Source organism: Hyalella azteca, unplaced genomic scaffold (genome assembly GCF_000764305.2).
Source record: "Hyalella azteca isolate HAZT.00-mixed unplaced genomic scaffold, Hazt_2.0.2 contig6048, whole genome shotgun sequence".
Lineage (NCBI taxonomy): Eukaryota > Metazoa > Arthropoda > Malacostraca > Amphipoda > Hyalellidae > Hyalella > Hyalella azteca.
Window position 1 is genome coordinate 64,706 of NW_025936220.1, and position 21,503 is coordinate 86,208.

Below are 21,503 nucleotides of genomic sequence, written 5' to 3' on the forward strand. Positions count from 1 at the left end.
AAACATTTTAGATTTTTAAGTTATTTGCCAGCATAAGTGGTAGGAATTTTGGTTTATAAGCGTATGGCGTTCTGCGCTTTATCGCATGTGTTCGTTCGCGAGTCTCCAAGCGAGTCGCGAGTCAAGTTAGCGCTCTGCATTTCTTTAAATTTCTAATATTACTTGTGTCTTATTATGAACTCGCAAACTTTGTGTTTATTCGGTGTATTTTCTTTTCCGTACACTTAGAATACCCGTTCGAGTTCTCCTGATATCGCCGCGATGAGAGCCGAGCAATTACAGTTGAAGGGCATGATAGCCAAGTACGAGGAGGAGAGAGAGAACTCAGTCAAGCTCGTGGCAATGCTGCAGTTCAACAATGAACATAATAAAAATAAGGTTTGTTCGCAACCGTCGTTATGCGTGATCCCTGTTGACCGTGTGAGTTGAATCCTCCTACAATCCCTGAGATACCGTGACGCTTTTGCTGGTTACCCTTTGGCAATATGAAGGCGTTTTATTCGTTTATACTCGGCTAAAATTTTGCGCGTAAAAATAATCCATCTTTTTTAATACTTCACCTTGCGTATCCAAAAAGCAACACAGCTGATGCATGCAGGATTCCCCTATAAACTACATAAATTACCCTAGAATGACTCCACGTTTTGGTACCTTTACCACAGAGTCCCTCACTGCATGATGTTGATTGGATTGGTAGACTCGCGTGAAAACTCGAGCCTGGACTAATCTCTTTTTTTTTTCATATTATTTTAGTATGATGCAATTCATTTTTAATATGTTCACCTTGCAAAACGCGTATTCTATTTCTTTAGATTCATATCTCTTCGTCAGTTAGGCATCGTACATTTACGAGACTTTGGGTGCAGTGACACACTTAGAAATTTCACATAAAATTGGCTGACGTTCTTTTTCCCCTGATTATAGTTCGTTACAAAAAACCTTCATTACTGTTTAGAGCGAGTGAGACTACAATAGAATCAGTGGGATATTGTCAATGCATTTTGAGAAGCGCTTCAACGCAAACGGATTGCGTATTTCATTTATTAAAACTTTACTTAGTCCGAGTGGCGTGGTGTTAAACGCGCAGTATTTGGCGTTGTTAAGTATTACAGCTCATTTTGGAATTTGCTCGTCTCAAGTTTAGAACGAAGTTTTTGCATTTGTACCGTTGAAACTGCTGTCTTTTGATCCCTTTACATTCCCAATAGTCGGTTGCATCCCGTCTTTTCAAACAATGAAGCTCTGAAGGCTTCCAAGATCACTCCTTTTATCTTAATGAAGAACAATTCAATCGCTCATCGGATTGTTTTTGCAACATAATTAGCCCTTCATTTCATGTGTTTTAAAAGCCCCCTTGTTTGCTTTCAACTATTATTCCCTGTTTCATAATTTGTACTTCAATTTCTGTTATTTTCCCTCCCTCCCGTCATTGAGATTCAAGTAACTCGGTCGTTTACCTTATTAATCCCACTTATTTTTCGTTGCAGGAAGAGAACCAGGCAGAGGTAAGTGTTACAGCCGTTTGCTGAAGTCTTACTTTGTTTAACACCATTTTATTATGAATGTGGTAGCTGTGTAGTTTGGATGCGTGTCACTGTCTAACTATTCGAAGTCACTAATTCCTGATTAATTTATATTCCGCTCTATGCTCTTCTTTATTCTCGATCCTAATTGACCGTTAACACGTTTATCTATTGTAATCTTTCTTTATTTCAATTATTTTTGTATATCAATCAAGCTTCAATTATTTTCTCAATGCTTCTGTTTTAGATTTTGAAAGATATTTTTATATTATTACAGTATTCGTTGGTACGACTTTACTCTGTAGTATTCGTTAGTACGAGTTTACTCTTGAAAACTTGTTGATTTTGTTTTAAAGGCATCTATACTAATTCCTCTCTTCTCGCTTTTTTCTTACAGCCAGTAATTTTTGCGATCAAATTATTCTGTGTTTGCACTCAAACTGAATATTTGTTATACTAGATCACAATTTTGTATGAGAACTTGAAGATGATACAATTGATAGAGAATTTTTATCAATTCATTTAGTAGTCTGATTTGTGATAGTTTTACTTGTGACACGATTTTTTCTGGGCACGATTCTCGCAATCATTATTGGCAATGAAAATTTGGATTCTGTACCTGAGAAACTTGTTCTCTATAACGTTTAGATTATTTTCACTGGTAACGTTTGTCTGCTGAAGCACTTAGTTAAAGGTATGACGCGGGTTTTCGTCAATTTAAGAAGACGTTGAGGTCGTTTGAATAGACAGAGACTGTCGCAAAGCTCCTATATATTGGACCCTTCTTGGTGGAAACATTTGGCTGACAGCCATGCGCTCAGCCCGCACGGGAGATGTGTAGCCGGTTATGATCGTATGGGGAAAAGTTCATCGGCTTCAATCAATGTCATTTTTCCATAATATAAATTAAATATATTTATAATCTTTCATATGGGTTCGAATCGTACTTATCACACGCGTAGGAAATTATTGATCGTTTAAATATAATAAAATATACAGAGATTGTTTAGACTGAAGAAATTGTTGTTTGAGGAAGCAGGTTGGAAATATTTATTGAATGGCTCTTTGCTTTTATTGATCGAAATTTTTGTGGATTCGACAATTTAATAATTAGGGACGCGATATTTATCTGGAGACTTGTCACCTCGACATAGTTAGACATCGCTGTTACATGAATTTTTACGTTGCTCACTTTGTTCAGCCTCATGAATGTTGATGTTGTTTACTCTGTTAGGTTTCACTATGTTAACGTTGTTCACTTTCGTGAATGTTGACGTTGCTCACTCTGTTCAGGTTCATGATTGTTGACGTTTCTCACTCTGTTCAGTTTCATAAATGTTAACATTTCTCACTCAGTTCAGTTTCATGAATGTCAACGTTGCTCACTCTGTTCGGTTTAATCAATATTGACGTTGTTCGCTCTGTTCGGTTACATGAATGTTGACTTTGCTCACTCTGTTCAGTTTCATGAATGTTGATGTTATTGACTTGTTTTACGTTCAGGTGTTCAACATGGAGCTCTCTTACGCTCAGCTCAGCGAGAAGGTGAAGGCTTTGCAGGAGAAACTCGACAGCCGCGACAAGTCGACCGAAGAGCTCAACTACGACCAACGAGTGAAGGATCTTGAGGAGCGACATGCCTTCGACAAGGAAAAGGTTCAAACACAATTCCTGGAGCTACAAAAGAAGTCAGAGGAAGTATTCCTCGCGGAAAAGGCGGAATTGGAGAAAAAGTACAAAGAGACTGTAAAACGACTCGAGGAGGAGGTGGCAGGGTTGCAGGAAATTAAGGAGAGCTACGCGAAGCAGGTGCAGCAAATAGAGGAGAACAATGCGGCCATGCATGGCAAATTGAGCGCCGTGCAAGATGCCAGAGATCTGGCGCGAGCGGAGAAGCAGAAGCTCGAAGACCGTTTGAGCGAACTTAGTAAAGAAAAAGATCAAATTCAACGTGAATTTGATGAACTATCTAAGTTAAAAGTCAAGTTTGAACACGAACTCAATGATGAGCGAATGAAAGTTGGCCGGCTAGACGAGCGTCTTGTTCAACTTACTAAGGAAAATAACGAACTACAAAGTAAAATTCGTAAACTCTCGCATTGTCAAGACACCGTGTCTGGAGAGGTGCAGTCTCTAGCTAAATCTGAGGAAGATCTGAATGGAGAATGCGAGCTTTTGAGAGAAAATCTACGAATTGCACGAGAAGAAGCGTCAACTGCTGAAGCTAGAAGCACCCTAGAGCGGGACCGAATGCAGGATGAGATCAACCGACTCAAGGATCAACTGGAGGCGCAGGGTAACCAGATGAGTTGTCTGCAAGCAAAGGAGGAAGCAATGCAAAAGCTGGAGACTGAGCTCAAACTCAAGAATGAAGACTTAATATCGAGAGTGGCGGAAGAACGGTAAAAGTCTTCAATTATTTGTCCTTGTTTCGTATTTTTTTATTGTTGTAACTTCTCAAACCTATCATTGCACTAGATTCTATTTTAAATGCTATTTTATATATTATTTCAATTTGGGAGCTTTGATCTTAATAGGAACCCGTTAGGCATTGAACAAACTTCTCAGTTATTTTAAATTCAAACTCTTCATCTTCCACCTAAAGATTAGTTTAGAGCACCTAATATCTTCATCTGAAAGGATAACATTATTTTAGCCTGTCCTAAGAAAATATCGCGATGTTTTAAAGAACTTAAGTAACGTGCCTGGCATTATTTCAGACGAAGCCAAAGCGAGGAGCTCGAGCGTTTGCTTCAGAGCCTGGCTGCCAAGTATGACGCTAGAGCCTCTGCACAAGCAGCCGGTGAGTGCTGCTCTTGTTTTTAACTAGATACTACAGAAAATATATATCGTTACATATTTTGGCTATCATGTGAATGTATGTATTATTAATGAAGTGAAGTTAAGTATTAAATAAGCTAAATTGGTTTGTTTACTGACTTTCGGCAACTCATGTCCGGAATTTCAATTGAGTCAGTGCATTGAGAAAATGCTTATATGCTCTTTTTTTCTATGTCACTGCCAATTTAGTTTCATGGAGGCTGCGAATAAAAAAAAAAGTGCATTGAGAAAATGCTTATATGCTCTTTTTTTTCTATGTCACAGCTAAATTTAGTTTTATGGAGGCTGCGAATAAATTTTCTCGAATATTTTCCAAATTTAATGGGTTACTTATGACATAATTTTTCACCCTTGTGAGGAAACTGGATGTTAGTGAAGTGGTTAGTTAATTGCTAATCTATTTTAAGTCGGAAATGCACACTACCAAGTCTGGAAATCGTGTTGAGCGATTTTTGAGCGTCAGACTCCTATGTCTGACGCTCAAATAACGTTGATTACACTTTGTTTCAACGGAAAACTCTTAATCAAGGTTTTTTTTAACATTTTGGATGTTGCGTTTTCTGCTGAATTCAACGTCAATTTTTTTTTACAGAGGAAAGTTGGGACGAGGTTACCGCAGATGCCCAGACTGCTCCTGGTGATGCCTCCGACGTGGATAATGCCGCTCAAAATTCGGTAAAAACTCCTGTTATATTCGTATGAATTAATTATATTTCTGTACGTTTCGTTTCCCGTTATATGAAATAATTGTGAGTTTAAATTGTTTCCCTCAATCAAGCCTTCAGCGCAATGTTTGCCTGGTTTTATCGTAGTTGTTATTGCTCTGATGGAATTTTTAACATTTATACCGGCATTTAATTCTTATTCTCATTATAATAGTAAATTACTGAACACGACGGTTGACGGGATGTTTTATTTCAGTTACCCTCGGGGAGTGAAGGAAGCGTGAAGCGTGATATTGAGTCGCTTCTGTCGCACGTAGAAGGCGCGTGGCGCACGCGTACGGCGCAGCTCGTGTTGCGCAAGGAGCAGCAACTCAGGCGCGAGATGGAGCAACTGGAGCAGGAGTGGAACAAGGAGAAGAAGGTTAGTGCTCGGCATGTACCAATAATTATTGGGATTTTTTTCATTGTCATAGAAATCTCTTTATGAGCTAACACTAAGCGTTCCAAACCTTATCAAAGAAGTCACTCTGGGAGTTAACAAACAGCGTTAAAAGCCTAATCAAAGAAGTCACTCTGGGAGTTAACATCCAGCGTTAAAAGCCTAATCAAATACAATCCTCAAATTGTCGTTGTCTTGAGATTTCATATGGTTTAATTATTAACGATTATGATTGCCTGCAGATATTAGCTATTTCGCTTTTGTGTTTGATACGTCATTTTTTAAGCTAAATCTTCCGCTAACAGCTATAAATATCTTGAATGTATTTTTATTCATTGAACCTTTGCTGTCGTCTCGAATTTATAGATCATTTGGATGTATTCGTGGAACATTCGTGGTGGTATTCAATTTATAGATTTTTTGAATGTATTAATTCAACATTTGCTGAGTTTTTGGATGTATACATTATGAAAATATGTATATATTATATAGATTATATATTCACTTGAGCCCCAGCTGTAGTTAAGTCGTTAGTGTTAAGAATAAGTGTGTCGTGCAGGAGTTGGAGCGGCTGACGGGTGTTGCGGCGCAGGCGTTCAGGACGGGCAAAGACTCGGTGGAGCTTCTGCGTCAGCAGGTCGAGCAGCAGCGGCAGGAGCTGCAGCACATCAAGCGACAGCACAAGTCAGTTCTCCTCAATATTCATTTTCTTTACTGTCATATTTCGAGTATATCGAAATGTTAGGCTAGTAAAAAGTTGAAAGAATATTCATCTAATCATATCAACATCATGTTCATTTTTATAACGATCATAATGCAATGTGTTCGAGTATAGGAAATGTCACGCTATTAAAAGTTAACAAATATTCCGCTGCAACAAAAGAATATCGTATGAGTTCCTAAGTCCCGGTTGCTTCTTATTACTAAAATCCAAGGTGGGTTCCTCATGAGAGCGCAAGATACGATCAGTTTCAGTGGTTTTAGTTGGAAGGTCAAGATAATTCCATGGCCTACGTGCCGCATGCTTTTGGTTATTCAAGTTATCGGAAGATTTAATTTCATATCCGTTACTTTTCACTTGAGTTTTTGTTTCACAAAATTTACAAGAAAATTTACCATTACTATCAGTCTTAAAGAAAAGGGTTTTACTGCCACTCACTTAATTAGAGCCATGGACGTAATTGATATTTTTTTCGTTTGGTATAAAGTGAATAAGAACTATTGGTAATGTTTGTTTATGAAACTTCGCTTTATAATGTTCACAACAATTTTTTTATAACGGCTAGGCTACTTCCACATATTAAATTATTGCAATGGAAATAATTGAATTTTTCTTACATGAAGTACACATTAAGTAATTAATATAGCACTAGTAATTATTGATGTGACTCGTTAGGTTGGAGGTGGGAGAGCTGCGGGCGCTGCTGGAGGTGAAGAAGCGCGGCAAGAAATCAGACGCCAGCGGCACCTCGGCCACCGCAGCGCTGGAAGATTCTGCTGAGTTCGAGTATCTCAAGAACGTCCTGTACCAGTACATGATGGGGCGCGAGACGCAGGTCTGTCCTACGTACTCTTATAATGAACTTTAGTATACGTCCTGTACCAGTACATAATGGGGGCGAGAGACGCAGGTCTGTCTTACGTGCTCTTATTATGAACTTTAGTACACGTCCTGTACCAGTACATGATGGGGCGCGAGACGCAGGTCTGTCTTACGTGCTCTTATTATGAACTTTTTAAGAAATAACAAAATCACCGAAACTGTATTGTAACCAACTCGCAAAAAATTCTGTCGGGATTGAATTGGTCATCCATATTATTTTAGGTAGAAATTCTGAAATGTTCGTTTTTCCTTTCCCGTCGTTATTTTCTACCTCTACGTTATTCATGCATGAATATAATCAATCTGAAAAATGGTGCGACCTGTTTTTCGAGATTTTCTTCTCTTTCTTGTTTAAATTCAGCTTGCCATCTTCAATCAGTCTTCTATGCCTTCAAACTTCACGATCTTCCTTGACAATTTGTTTCTAACGATCCTGACATCACTTTTGTTAAAGGGAAATTGGATAAAATTTTTCTTATGGAAGATTAACATTAAAACTCCTTTTTTTATATTTTTTGGGGGGAAGGGGAGGCGGACAAAAAATTGCGTATTTCTATCCTAAAAATTTAAGAGATTTAAATAAAAAATCAAAAGATTGTGAAGTGAGTTTCTGAAAATCAAGAGATTGTGAAGAGATAGTAATTTCCCCATTAACGAGTAACAACTCTCGCACAGACACTGGCTCGCGTGCTCTGCGCAGTCGTGAAGTTCGATGAGCAACAGCAACAAGATATCGCCTCGCACCTCCAGTCCTTGACGTCCATGGTGAGATGCGGACGATGATACCATACGTCGTGACTAACTAATGACTCTATTGGTATACATTTTTAGGAATATTATTTTCACAATGAAATGTGGATAAATTCCTGGCAATTAAGTTGGTTAGTAGCACATTCCTACAGTCTTTGTCGTGTTTAGTGAGATCTTATTCAATAAGACTACCTATACTACGTCGTGATTTACTAACGACTCTATTGGTAAACGTTTTTGGGAAGATTACTTTCACAATGAAGTGTGGATAAATTTCTGACAATTGTGAGAATACATTCCTCCAGTATTTGTCGTCTATGTACGGTGAGATCGCGGGAAATAAGACCATACGTCGTGATTAATTGATAACTCCATTGGTATTATACATTTATAGGAAGATTATTTTCACAATGAAATGCGGATAAATTCCTGACAATTAAGTAGGTTAGTAGTACATTCCTTCAGTCTTTGTCGTCTATGTACGGTGAGATCGCGGGAAATAAGACGAAATATAAGGATTAATTAGTGAATACTGGATTACTGGTGCGCGTTGTTGATAAAATTATTTTCGCAATGAAATGTGGATAAATTACTGACAGTTACGTGGGTAAGTGGTACATTTCCAACGTGCACGCTACTGAATGCATTAAACGAGTCATGGAAAATGGGACAACTCTTCGGTGTTCTAATTTATTTCTTAAATGTTACTAAATGATAGTTTTGTAATAGTTTATTTTGCATTTTTCAATATCCTTATCTGTCCAGCAGTCAATCAATCATATAATTAAAATTTCTAAAAATTAAGAATGAATTGCTACGACAAGTTAATGCATTCTAGTAGAAATATTCAATGACAATTCTCACGGTTCAGAGAGGAGCAAGGTCATCAGGCTCTGGCACAGATGCCTCACGATCTACAAATTTTTCTGATGATTCGAAACCTCCGCCAATCCCTCCTAAGAAACGCTAATTCCTTATGCGCGCGACGCGAGAGTTCATCAGGCAAGAATAAGTTCTTGTGTTTCAACGCGTGGATCTGTGTAAAATATAACAAAGTTCAGAGCGTTGGTATTGGTCTAATCATCTAATGCTTCTATCTTTGTTGGGCATACGTTTTTTTTAACCATAATTACGTGTTGTTTTCATCGTCAACTCTGTGTTAAACTCGGTGTGTGTTTACATATTTTCAGTGCTTGAGCGTGGCAGTGCAATTGATCTTCAATGCAAGTAGCGTGAATGACGGATTTTTTTTTTTTGCTTTTGATTCTTTACCAAAATTTTTTGGAAAATTTTGCAATGCAGCAAATAACAAAAATGATAGATTGCATACTAAAAGCTGCATTTGCTGAGCGCATTTATTAGCTCTAGAAATAATTAATGTTTTATGCTAGGTTTGCTTTAATGATGATTTAAAGTGGCGTGAAGTTTGGCTGTTTCTAATATTTTCGAACCACGGATTGCAGTAACTGCCGTTTGTGTTATTATGATATTGTCAACAAAACTTAATTGTTGCATCAATAACGGTGTTGTGTTTACGCCTTTGGTTTTGAGTTCAACGTACGTACATACTCTTGGCATAATTTTCTGCAAGGTACATCTACTGTTCCGTCTTTTGAAATTACTTTTATTACAGTTTTTATGCTGAGGCAAAGAAAGTAATTCCGCTTTATTTTGCTCTTTTACAAATTCCCGAAGTTCTGCCTACGAAAGCTTATACTGATTTCGTGTTTCAGACGCCCGGCTGGTCGCTGGGCTTCATCAGTTAACTACTCACTGCGGCCAAAGCCAAGATCAACGCTTCCCGGTCGCTCGAAGAGCTCCCGCTCTCGTAGTCTCCATCCTTGAGCTGACGATGAGCTAGAGACCGCCTCGCATTAACACGTGCGAGAATCTGGAGACATATCTTACCTTGTCAAGTTACTCCTGTGCTCTCTATTATCTTACGTGATTAATTAATGTGATAGTTTGTTACACAAATCATCACAAAGTTCATTGATTTGTAATGCTGCTCGTCTATGGTTGGGAAATGGAATCGCTCGAAAATGTTTCCTTTGTATGTTCCTCAGCTTTACAGCATTGGTCGCTCAAGGCTCTGCCTCAATCAACCTGGTAGTCAAATGCCAGGAACAGGTCTCTTTTTTTTTGGTTTACTTTCCCGTCCTGAATGCCAAGTTTTTGATGATTTCGTAGTCTGTATAATTGTGTTTTATTGTAGGGTATTACTTTATGATTATGATTTTCGAAAGGGAGCCCTGCTATCCTCGATGAAGCTTAAAAAAAAATGACACATGTTAGTTATATTTAAAGATTTCAACGCTGAGTCGCATTAAGCCGCTGGTTTTATTATTGAAATGGCTACCTAGTTTTTTTGCCGTTTTAATTTATGTACATTGATTACTCAAGTTCCATCTGTCATACAGAATATTTACGACGTGTTGGCGCTTCGCGGAATGCACAAGATTACGCAAGACTTTTTTTTAGAAGAATCCGAAGTATTTAACTTCCAACACATTCATCTATTTCAGTAACACGAACTTCAAAAGATGTTTTCTATTCAGTCATCTATATTTATTAATAAAACTTTTTTTAAAAAGATATATTTCTTCGTTATGAACGATTTTTTATCTATATATTTGATTATTTTAATCCAGATCTTAGAAATATCTAATTTATTTTAATTCACATTGCAACGTGTTCGATAAATATACACACTTGCAGGGCCATGACCTCGTTTTATCATGGAGTCTGTCTCTGATGGTTCTCTCATTTTAGGTTTAATTTCTCGCTAACTCGTATGTGAAGCCCATGCCTAAGAAGTATATAATTGTTTGCCAACGCGTTGGGCGCTTTTAATTCATGCCACACCTGTTGCCTTTTTACTGCACTTGTGCTATGGCGAACGGGTTGTATTGTCGGATCGAAGGCTTTTTTGTATCTGCTCAACCTAACCTGCTTGTGAAGAGAAGCCATGGTCGTTTATTCAATATAACTCATTGTGCAGGGTGACTCACCTGGTACAGCATATCCTATTTAGTCAGACATGTGCAATTGTACTTTTACAAAAAATATTCTCGTACTCGGGGATTTATGCTGTTGTGGATGTCAACTCAAAGTGGTGCTGAATTGAAACGATATGTAATTATAAATACAAATCTTCGTTTAATGTGGTGATTTTAATTGAACTAATTATTTGCAATTTGTATCTCTCCTCCAACTGTGTGCAATATTAGTTATAATTTTAAAACGTCATTTAAATCCACGTGGTTGTGAAACTATACTCCATCATTCTGTATATCGTTCGCTGTGTCGCATCAAGCGATGCATCTCCTAAATCTCAATAATTTACCGCCGATGCTTCAAGTTACAAGTAAGCGCGTCACGGTGCCTGCGTCATCTTTAGTGTTGCCAGTCCCAGTCACAGTTACTATAAAAAAATATTTAGAATCAACCAGATTAATTTTGCCGATCTTATAAAAACAGAAAAAGAATGTAGGGCTCGTTGTAAAATTGTTATACGAATTCCAATGGCAATGTTGGTCATTGATGCGATACTGGTTGGTACTTCGATTTATACGAAAAATTCGAGTTTGTCGCGTGATTAGTAATTAGATTTCCTGCGTGGTATGAAATAAAAATTCACAATATGACATTTGTATCATTTGCACTAACTTCAAGAATTCTTGTGTCGTTTTGGAAGTGCCGCTGGATGGATGGAGAGCATCTTCCTAAATATCAGGGCATCGTTAACTGCTTATTGAAGATACTTAACTACTTTGGATCTTTTTCCAGGAGATAATTAAAGTGGCACGAGAAATGTTATTTCTGTATTATCGAACGAATAAAATAAATAAGCGTGTGTACAAAATTTGATTTCATAATATAGTTTCAACGAATAGGAGACGATAATGATGGGTGAACTTATCTAGGGAACATAAATATAAATTTATTTTAAACCACAATTTAAAAAAGAACCATTGAGGATTTAAGGCGCTCTCGGAAATCCTGTACACCTTCTAACCACAGCAGAGCTCTTACCAGGTATATGGGTACTTGAATGTCTATTTTCATTAAGCTTTAGATCAAGTTACATTATGAAATAAGAGTATAGGTTCTACAGGTTATATTAGTGCAACTTTAGCGGTTATCAAGCGCTCTTTCATATTAAAATCAATAATTAATAAAAGCTCAAATTCACGCTTAATAGATAAAAAAGTTATGCGTGCAGACTAGCAAGACGCTTTTAGCTTACAAAATTTACGTACAACCTCCAATTAGAAAAAACTTACGCATCATAATGCATTGATCAAGTTTTGCTTTATTTTCACCTACTCAATAAACTTTTCTCTACTAAGGTCGATCTGGTGTTGATAAAACAATGAAATGATCTAGTTAAAGCTGCAGTACTTATACTCTACATGATGAAGCAAGCAACGAATAACCACGCGTAGTACTTAAGGTGAAGATTATGCTGTACTCGTGTGAAAAGATAAAAGCCATCAATATAATGAGAGGAACGTAGAATAGAATAAGAGATTGCATGAGCGCCCACTGCCGGATATGGTTAATACCTGATACAAAAACCTCACTTTGTAGCCTTATTGAGTGCTTCTATCCGGGCGTCAAGGCTGGCAATGTTGTCGTTGATAACAGCGAGATTATCAGCGAACTTTTCGTTCACGGAGCTCAGGAGTTGTTCATTGTTTCCTAGGCTTGATGCCAGCTGAGTCTGCGATACCTCGAGCTGCTGCAGCGTGCGGCGGAACTGGGATGCTGCAAAAATAAATTACTCAGATAAATTCGTAAATAATTTTCTATCCTTATATGAATAAAACCCGGGATGCAAAACAATGTTTAGGATTTGTTCAACTTGTATTACAATGGCGATATTTTGTCATGTTGTTAGCTTGTCAGCATGGGCCAGAAGTTTTGTCCCTTTCTCAGTTCATAGTTGGTTAAATAACATGAGCATGTATCCTGTAATTCCAAAACTTTGGGAACTCGCATTACAGAAAAACATCTTTTATCCACACTGATGCTTTTGGGGACTAATTACGTGAAATATTTACGAGTATGAACTCTGTCAATCAACAACTGACCTCAATTCAAACTAGATCCACCAATCACAGACGAGTAATAGGCGGCTACCTTCATTTAGCAAGTTTTGATAGTACCTTCATAGATTGTGAAATTCAGTGAACCCTTCAAGTTCATTGATTGTGAACGTACCTTCGCTGTGGAGCCCCTGTAGCGCGACGAGCCTCTCGACCACCTCAGGCAGAGCACAGCACATCACGTCGCACTTCTGCATAAGCTCGTGCAGTTCGTGCACCTGCGCCGGCAACCACATGGTCAATCTATATCCATGTCTCTAGTATGGGAGCTTAAATGCACGAACTTCCGTGACTCCTGTTCCAATTGTTATGTGTTCCGTGACCGGGAACGCATAACAATAATATTTCAACTCTTTAACGCGAGCGGGGAAGAAAATTGCACGACTATTCATCATGTTTTGAGGGGGCATGGTATAATTGTTTGACATGGTAAAAGGAAAATGAGCCGCCCTGAATATTTCGAGTTTAACCAAGCCTACAACTAGGTACCCCTTTACTTGCAAGTGATTCTGAGTCACAGAAAGTGAAGACTAACATATGTCGTCTTCAGTCTTGTACCTTATTATGGTACTGTCTTATTATGTCAAGTCTCTTATTCTAGTGACAGAGAGCCTTATTGGAAGAAATCTTCGGTCAAGAGTACACAAAATTTTACAAGGATAATCTTGACACAATGTTTTCTTAACTTAAGTAAATACGACATGCATTATATGCACAAATTTTTCATCTTAGGCGCCTACAAAGCGGCATTGCGAGGCAAGCACTTAAGCATCTTTATCGGGCGATATAATAAGAAATAGGCACATACTACACATCTTTTGATCCTACAGCGCGGCATTACACGTACTTTAGCGTCCTTATGGGTCTATACAATAGTAATAAATAGGCACATAATGCACATCTGCGCCTACAGTGCGTCATTACACGTACTTTAGCGTCCTTATCGGTCTATATAATAATAATAAATAGGCACATGATTCACATCTGTTGCTACAGCGCGGCATTGCACGTACTTTAGCGTCCTTTTCGGGCGACTGCTCGGCTTTCTCTGCGATGGCGTTCATCTTGGTGTGGACAGCGTGCAGTCTCCCCTCGATGTGGTCGAGCTGCGCGGGCTCGAGCAAGGCGAGGCGCTGGCCCAGGGCCGTCACGGCGCCCAGCACGCTGCCTTCGCGCGTCCACGACCACAGCCGACTCTGGATATTACAATGCACTTAATTTACATGTTATATTGTGCACTAATTTGGCATGCACTGTTCGAATATGCTTTACTGCTAGGTATAACCTGCATAGTTATATGTTTCAAGCACAATACAGTATATTTTCAATTTAAATACATAAAATGAGAACGATCATATAACCAGCAAGCTCTGCTTCAAAAAAAAAAAAAATAAATAATAATGTTGAACAAAAATAATAATGTTGATTATAAGAAAATGACGAATAAACGAGGAATTTAATCATTAAAAATAATCGTAACACGTCTTACCATCCAAAAATATATTCCAGCCTAACCTTTATAATCAGTTCTTCTAAGTTTTTTAGGTGAAGCTTGGTTATCTTAACAGAAATATTGAAAAACATGAAATAACAAGTTAATTGAAAATGACGATTAAGACTTGAACCATTAAAATTCCTTATTTTATGGAACGTTTTACTGCAGAAGGACTTGTATGCTTGCCAACATTTCAAGCATGCATAATGAAAATGTTTTACTACCATTTTTTCTTGATCGTTGCCGAGCAGTTTTTCTAGGCGATCGATCCGTTTTTCAAGCTGCAGAGCAGGACCGAGCTGGTTAAGCTTGGCCACCTCAGGAGAATAGAAGAGCTGGTAGGTAATGTCGCTGGGTTTAGTCTCGTTGTCTGATGTCTTAGAGGTGCCAGCTTTAGTTGAGCTGCTCGTGGTGCCGGCGTTCTGAAATTAATTGACAAGTAAAACCAAAATTAGATGAAAATTAATCACATTGTTGTAAAAATTAAAATTTCGTTGAATAAAATTTGAGGCAATAGCATAATAATGATGAAGTAACAATTTAACTAATTCCTAGAAAGGTACTACACAAAAGTCTGTAACGTGTATAAAAAATGAAGTCAAAAGTTGCAGGTGTACAGGTTACAGCATGACTGTGAGGCAACTAAATGTCTTTCACATGTACCTATATACCGGTACTATCTTCATATTATCATCACATGAATGATAGCCAACACAAAAAAATCGCACAAATGTACAAAAAAGCTGCAGTTTGACTTAGACTGTTACTTTAACATTACAAGCATATACCAGAGCAACCTTTGCTGAAAAAATTTCTAGGTATATGTTGAAGTTCAGGCAACTAACTTTAACGTGTTTAAGAGATTCAATGAGTGCCGTGAGTCGCTTGTAGGAAGCTAAAGGAGGGTTCTGAATGCCCTCCACCACATCAGAACCCAGTTGCTTCTCCAGCTGCACACCAAGCAGCTGGGACTGCAGCTGCTCCACCTGCCTTTCTAGCTGAACTGCTGAGACAGTGCTTGCCTGGCTTCCTTCTGCTTCATTGCCATCAAATGGAATCTCTTCTTTACCCTGAAAAAAGTTTTAATCTCATTTAAACTATTGACAATAATATTAGAATTAATTTTACAAATTATTGAGCCACAATTGATGAACAAAAAAGCTAGCCAAAAAGGAAAAAAATATTTATAATTTCCTCAAGCCTATAATATTTTTTGTATCATTGTTGGACAAATATATATTCTTATCGTGGTTTATACTACCGAATCTTTAATCTGCTGTAGGTCCTCTTGTAGCTGATTTACTTCACACATGAGGCGGTTGTAGCGCTGCACAATGGTCTCCTTCTCATCTGACTCACCAGCAATATCCCATTCAATTCGTCTGATGTGAAAATTTGTGTAGAGTGATAACATAATATTGTTGAATTCTGCCATATAAAAATAAATTACCAGGTATTCACATTGGAACAATATTCTAATGAAGCATTAATAACAATTGTTGAAGTATGAACCAAAATGACTGAGGAACTGGAAAATTTGTAATTGACTTTGATCTTATATTAATTGATTGCAAAAAGGCAAGCAGATTTCAAGTTAGGGAAGACTTAGCAGGATATGAATGCAGTTCAAATTAACAATAATGTACTAGCCTGGGAATAATATGCGTTTAAAAATTACTTTTTAAAGATAACACTTCTAAAGAATCCAGTGTTTCTGATGTTACACATGTACAATGAATTTATTATTTAATTTTTGAATATTAAAAAAATTTAATTTAAAAAACTTTATAATCTAGAAAAATTTAAATTTTCAAAATTATTAATTCTGTCAAAGCATTGTCTGTCTTCTGGCATGGATTGTCGTGGACTTTATGCAAGTGGGCAAAATTGCAAATCGATTGGACGGTGGAAGTGTGTTAAATATTGATTATAAGATTTGTAGTTGACAGACAAACAAACAACAAGAAGTAAAGTTAAAGAGAAGTGTTTTAAAAAGAATATAAAATTATTATTTAACAAACAGCAAAAATAATATACATATACCTTGCCTGATAGCCTGTCCTAGGCTTTGCAGATATTCTATCAGAGAAATCCACTCGGGAAGCATCAAGTAACTTGTCAGCAAACTTGCAGTGGGCCTCTTTAGTGGAAATATGCAGTATTTCAACAGCGTCGCTGACTTCAAGTGTTTCATCACGTTCATTCTGCTCACTTTCGGGTAGGTCGCTAGTTTCATAGACATCTGGCTGGTCATACACCTAAAAAGAAAAAAAACTGATATGCATAAGCTTTGAAGAGGGGATAGAAATTCGAGAATTAAATTCAGCAAAACCAACCAAATTATTTTATGCCTTAAAATTGATTTTTACAAATGGTGGTAGTAATGTCCATCAATGCACAAGAACAAAAGTGGATAAATTTACTTACAATTCCTGGAAGTCCAGCATACTTTGGATCAGCCATTTTTATGACAAGTCCCAAACAGACTACAAAGCTCTTTTATTACTTAATCAAACAGTGAAAATCTGTCAAGGCACAAAAAAAAATTAAATAAAAATAAATGGAAGAGTAATTTATTATGAGTTAGCAGACACACATGTGAGATTAACTAGATAAAAGCTGACAGTTTTGTAAATGAGATTTCAAATTTTAGGAAAACTGAATAGTTTCTGATCTAGTAAACTAATATATTTTCTTGAATAACCATAACCTTGATAACATCACTTTTTTATCATAGAGGCATTTCTACATTTCATATTAGTCTAGTTAGACCTGATGCAGAAATGTTTGAGCAACAGGAATAGCAAAAGGACAGCTAATGGGAAGAGACAAAATCAATGTCATAGTACAGCCCATAGCATAAGTGCAATAAATATGTAATTGACTATGGTAATTCTGAACTCAAATTTTCATTATAGTATATGCATATTGGCTTTCATTTTTGTTGTTAAATTACAAAGGAATTACCCTTTATGGACACAGATAATTACTTCTTATTTTGATGCAAAAAAATAGGAGAACACAATTCTATATAATATGATACAGTAGTATATAAATATATATACATATACATAGTTTTTCAGTAGGAATCAGGCATATCACTAACTTACACATACATACATAGATACTTACATAAAAAAAATTTAATTTGCAATAACCATGTAAAGCAAACATGTATACAAGTATTCTAAGATAGATCTACTCAGACATGTCACCTTGAATCTAAACAAAAGTCTTCAATATAATATCAATTAAAATTATATTCTGCAATGGTTACTGAAAAGAATCTCAAAAGATAAAGCGCATTCATTGAGACAATAGCATGCAAATTTTCTCAATATTAAGAAGTTCAACCATAGTGGGAAAATTGTCAACATATTAATACTATAGACAGTTCAAGATTGAAAAACAGCCTGTCTTCACTATAATTTCGCAGCAGGCCCCCAAGAAATCTTCAACAATGCTATTAACATTTTACACCTGGCCTAAAATCCTGATCTTAGCAACATTGTCAAATTAGGCTTTGCTGCTAAGCTAAGCATACTGTCAAACGGGGTAATAAGGGACAGTTTTGAGCATTTTATGTTAATAACTTCTTACCATGAAACATTTCATGAACAAGTTTGGGCTCATTTTAACGGTCTTTGTAAGGGCTATTGTATCGCATCGCCAAAAAAATTCCATATGCTATTTGTAAGGTGCTAGACGTAATATAAAAGCCTCCAGAATTAATCTGGGAATGGGGTAATAGGAGACACTTGAAAGAAAACTTAATTTTTTTAAATGTTTGAAGCACGCAGAGTGTACTCATCCATTACTAACAGTACTCTGAAGTCCTCCTCTTCCTTTGTAGATGATGAAGATGTAGAATGAATGACATTTTCTGTGCTTTTTACTTGTTTTTTCTTTATTGATATTATATTCCCTTATTCATTCATACATTACCACATTATTGATGTGATATTACAGTATCCATGGACATGCCATTGAGCATTGACAATAACCTTGTGTATTGCAAGCTTCATATCAGCAGCCATGTAGCATTTCTTCTGTATCTGTAAGCTTACAGGACAGCTTGTAATTTCACACAACTTTAATGGAGTCAAGTGATATCACTATAACAAAAAAGATCATAAAAACACCTGAAACAGGAAGGAATATTTTAGTGACAACCATCATGTTTTTTGGAGAAATGAATTATAGTTCAGGTTAATTACTTTACATACTTTGTTGTCTGGTGCACAAATAGCACAATTCTTTCTATGACATTCTATGCACAATTTTGTGATGACTGATGATGCATTAATTTTTCATCAAGTGATTTTTTTCACTGAGAGAGGTAAATGTAATCAAAATTCTTTGTTGTTAATTGATTTTTTGTTAAATGGAGCCTTTGCTAACCAAGGTTCTACTGTAAATGCATTTTAAGGGGTGTCCCTAATTACCCTGGGGGGGTTTCTTATTGCCCCATCAGAATGGCCACCATTATTTTTTTAATGAGATACGCAAATTCTGTCAATCATGTTTTTGAGCCAACACCAGTGTGCAACTTTTATGTAAGTAAAATTTTTTAATATGACAATAATTTTTTTTGCTACAGACCTTAGCTGAGGTACTAGCCTACTAGGTACCTGGTACTTCTCCAAAATCTCACTTTTCACATTTTTTTTCAGGGATATTTTAGAAGTAATTAATGTATGATTTCTTAACTTGCTTTATGCTACATAAAAATAGGTAACTTTACACCATTATATTTAGTTTTGCAATACTTTGATAAGTTTAGCTGCTACAACATTTCTACAAAATATTGGAGGACTGTCCCTTATTACCCTGCCGGAGTGCCACTGCCCAAACTTTGGACCAAGCAAGTCCTGTGAGGCTGTGATCTTCCCTTCATTATTAGGGTGTGATACCTAACTCCAAAGAGCAGAGTGGAGGTGTTGGACAGACAGGGTGACCTTGAGGGTGACAAAACTTGGTTCCTGGAATGTCAAATGCAAAATGCCGCCTTCCAGTAAATCAGACTGTATCAGTTGCAGTTGGGGTTATTGGGCCGTTAGGGGAAGATGTTTCTGATGAGGAACTGACATCTGCTCTGAGAGATTTAGGCTTGGACTGTTGGTTCTGAATGACATTTAGCTTCTGCAAATATGACTGTGGTCTGTGGAGCTGCACAATAAAACATTGCACTGTAGTCCATTGTGCTTCTTATTACTGACAAAATCTCAGCATCAAATTTTTATTAAACACAATTTTCTCGAAACTTGTCCAGTTGTCCTCACGGTTTTGCTTAACCAAAATTATCACAACGGAATAACACCATATTTTTTCGCACTTCGACGGCTCAACCGGAATGGGACTGAAGTCGAAAAGCTTACCTTAGTTACCTAGATACCGAACGAGCAAGAGCAACGGCTATTTCTGCGGTAGGCTAAAGGCAGCAAAGGCTAATAATGAATGTCTGTCCCTCGACAGAGTCCACAACGGTGCGAGATGCACGAAGCTTGGTATAGTAAATGTCAGATTACTCCATAAGGTTTCCTAACATTTCTGATCAATTGAACTTATTTGTATATTTGAACACGAACGAATATTTTGTTATTTTTATTATCTAGGCACAGGAAATGTATATAGCAGAATGTGTCACAAAAAGCATTTGAATATGCAAATATAACATAACATAGTGATCTCGGCGCTGAAGTGTAGTTTATTTTGTGTTCAACATACAATTAAAATCTTCTATTTTGACAGTTACGAGCGGCAGTAGGCCTGATGTGCCCGATGTGGCCTATCGCCGATTCTTTTACTTTTCGTGCCTTGTTCGCAGAAGATCTAAAATCGTGTCATTTGACCGGATTTTTACATGACTGACGAATGACGATAGTTTAAGATAGCTACTCGACTTCCTTCGGGTTCGATATGGTGCTAGGCATTTCAAATCTGAACATATATTTTCCCATAGCTTTATCTAGTCTATTCTTGAATGGGTTCATACTTGGAACGCCAACGATAGAATAGAAGTGTCGGCGTTGAAGAAATAGGCCCATGGCCTGTTGCCGATTCTTGAACTTTTCGTGACTTGATTCACAAGGGATCCGGCCTTTGGGCCGTGGATGTACGTCTCGGACAAAAAAGGCGTTCGATTCAGGGCTTATTGGTGTATAAAATTTGTGGTGCACGGCTGCGTTCCCGATTGATTGAGATAGCTGCTGGACTTATTGCCTGATCCGTAATTTGCTAGGCATTTTAAGACTGGTCATCGGGGAGGCTGTTCCACATGTCGGTGATTCGAAGCGAGAAGAAATGTTGGCGCATGGAGAAGTTGCAGCGCAGTTTTTTTAGTTTATAGCCGTGGCCCCTGGTGTTGGTTCTTGTTTCAAATTCTAGTAATCCTTCGAGTTCGGGGACCTTTTATAAACCATGAGTATACTTGTATACTTCAATGAGGTCCCCACGCAGACGTCGATAACTGAGGCTAGGAAGCTCCATAATCTTTCTTCATAGGTCTTGCCCTTCAAGCCTGGAACTATTATCCTTGTTGCACATCTTTGAACATTCTCTATTAATATGATCATATAATTTTTGTTCAGCTTATGACCGGCCACCCCTAACTTGACCCGCCTATCTTCCTATTAAGAAACCGGAAGTGTGCATAACTATGTGTAAGGTGGTTAAACGACCATTCATCTGTATGCAACATTAATTTATCATCATGTATTAATTATGACGAATGAAATAAATTTTCAATAGAGATTCGAAACGAACCTAGGTGTGTAAGAAAATTCCCGAGAGTCAATAACAAGTTGAATATGAGTCAAAAAATATCTTACAATTAACGTACAATTTGGGTAACCTCTGAAGCAAAGTTACAAAATTTGTCAGCGGATTGAGTAAGTGGAACCATATACCTTAGCCAAGGGTGATGAAACCCGAACGATTGTCTCGACGGTTTTTTTTTGTGTATTGCTCTGCGATTTGCAATAAAAATTGCATTAAAATCGATCGAAAAGGTAGGAATATAGAAATCATAAAACTTGAATATTATTTATATTTATTGCCAGTAACTGAGCATTGTA

The 21,503-nt window shown here is 37.2% G+C and overlaps 2 protein-coding genes across 6 annotated transcripts in view; one reads left to right on the plus strand and one right to left on the minus strand.

Annotated features, from left to right (window-relative positions):
- LOC108678610 (interaptin) overlaps positions 1-10,429 on the plus strand; it is a 35,309-nt gene extending 24,880 nt beyond the window's left edge. Inside the window, exons 15-25 of one of the 5 annotated variants that reach the window (XM_047880724.1) lie at positions 229-378; positions 1,488-1,505; positions 3,027-3,925; positions 4,244-4,326; positions 4,957-5,039; positions 5,286-5,450; positions 6,028-6,152; positions 6,865-7,024; positions 7,747-7,836; positions 8,693-8,823; positions 9,555-10,429. In XM_047880724.1, the coding sequence (XP_047736680.1) occupies positions 229-378; positions 1,488-1,505; positions 3,027-3,925; positions 4,244-4,326; positions 4,957-5,039; positions 5,286-5,450; positions 6,028-6,152; positions 6,865-7,024; positions 7,747-7,836; positions 8,693-8,791 (1,872 nt within the window). In that variant the 3' untranslated portion in view covers positions 8,792-8,823; positions 9,555-10,429. The remainder of the gene's footprint in view (positions 1-228; positions 379-1,487; positions 1,506-3,026; positions 3,926-4,243; positions 4,327-4,956; positions 5,040-5,285; positions 5,451-6,027; positions 6,153-6,864; positions 7,025-7,746; positions 7,837-8,692; positions 8,824-9,554) is intronic. The other 4 variants (XM_047880726.1, XM_018167067.2, XM_047880725.1 and 1 more) reach the window with 4 other exon arrangements.
- Positions 10,430-11,630: 1,201 nt separating this feature from the next.
- On the minus strand, positions 11,631-19,879 carry LOC108678665 (dynactin subunit 2). The gene is made up of 9 exons (XM_018167126.2): positions 19,806-19,879; positions 16,855-16,952; positions 16,471-16,685; positions 15,689-15,809; positions 15,273-15,497; positions 14,652-14,849; positions 13,946-14,128; positions 13,048-13,150; positions 11,631-12,591 (listed from the first exon to the last, which is right to left on the minus strand). The coding sequence occupies exons 2-9, from the start codon at positions 16,888-16,890 to the stop codon at positions 12,404-12,406; spliced, it is 1,269 nt and encodes a 422-aa protein (XP_018022615.1). The 5' UTR covers positions 16,891-16,952; positions 19,806-19,879; the 3' UTR covers positions 11,631-12,403.
- Between the last annotated feature and the right edge of the window lie 1,624 nt (positions 19,880-21,503).

Coding starts and splice junctions, on each gene's coding strand:
- LOC108678665 (XM_018167126.2), bottom strand. CDS start 16,890: ATGGCTGATCCAAAGTATGCTGGACTTCCAGGAATT. Junction 15,498..15,688: donor TACAGCAGATTAAAGATTCG/GTAGTATAAACC, acceptor AACTTTTTTCAG/GGTAAAGAAGAGATTCCATT. Junction 14,850..15,272: donor AATCTCTTAAACACGTTAAA/GTTAGTTGCCTG, acceptor AATTAATTTCAG/AACGCCGGCACCACGAGCAG.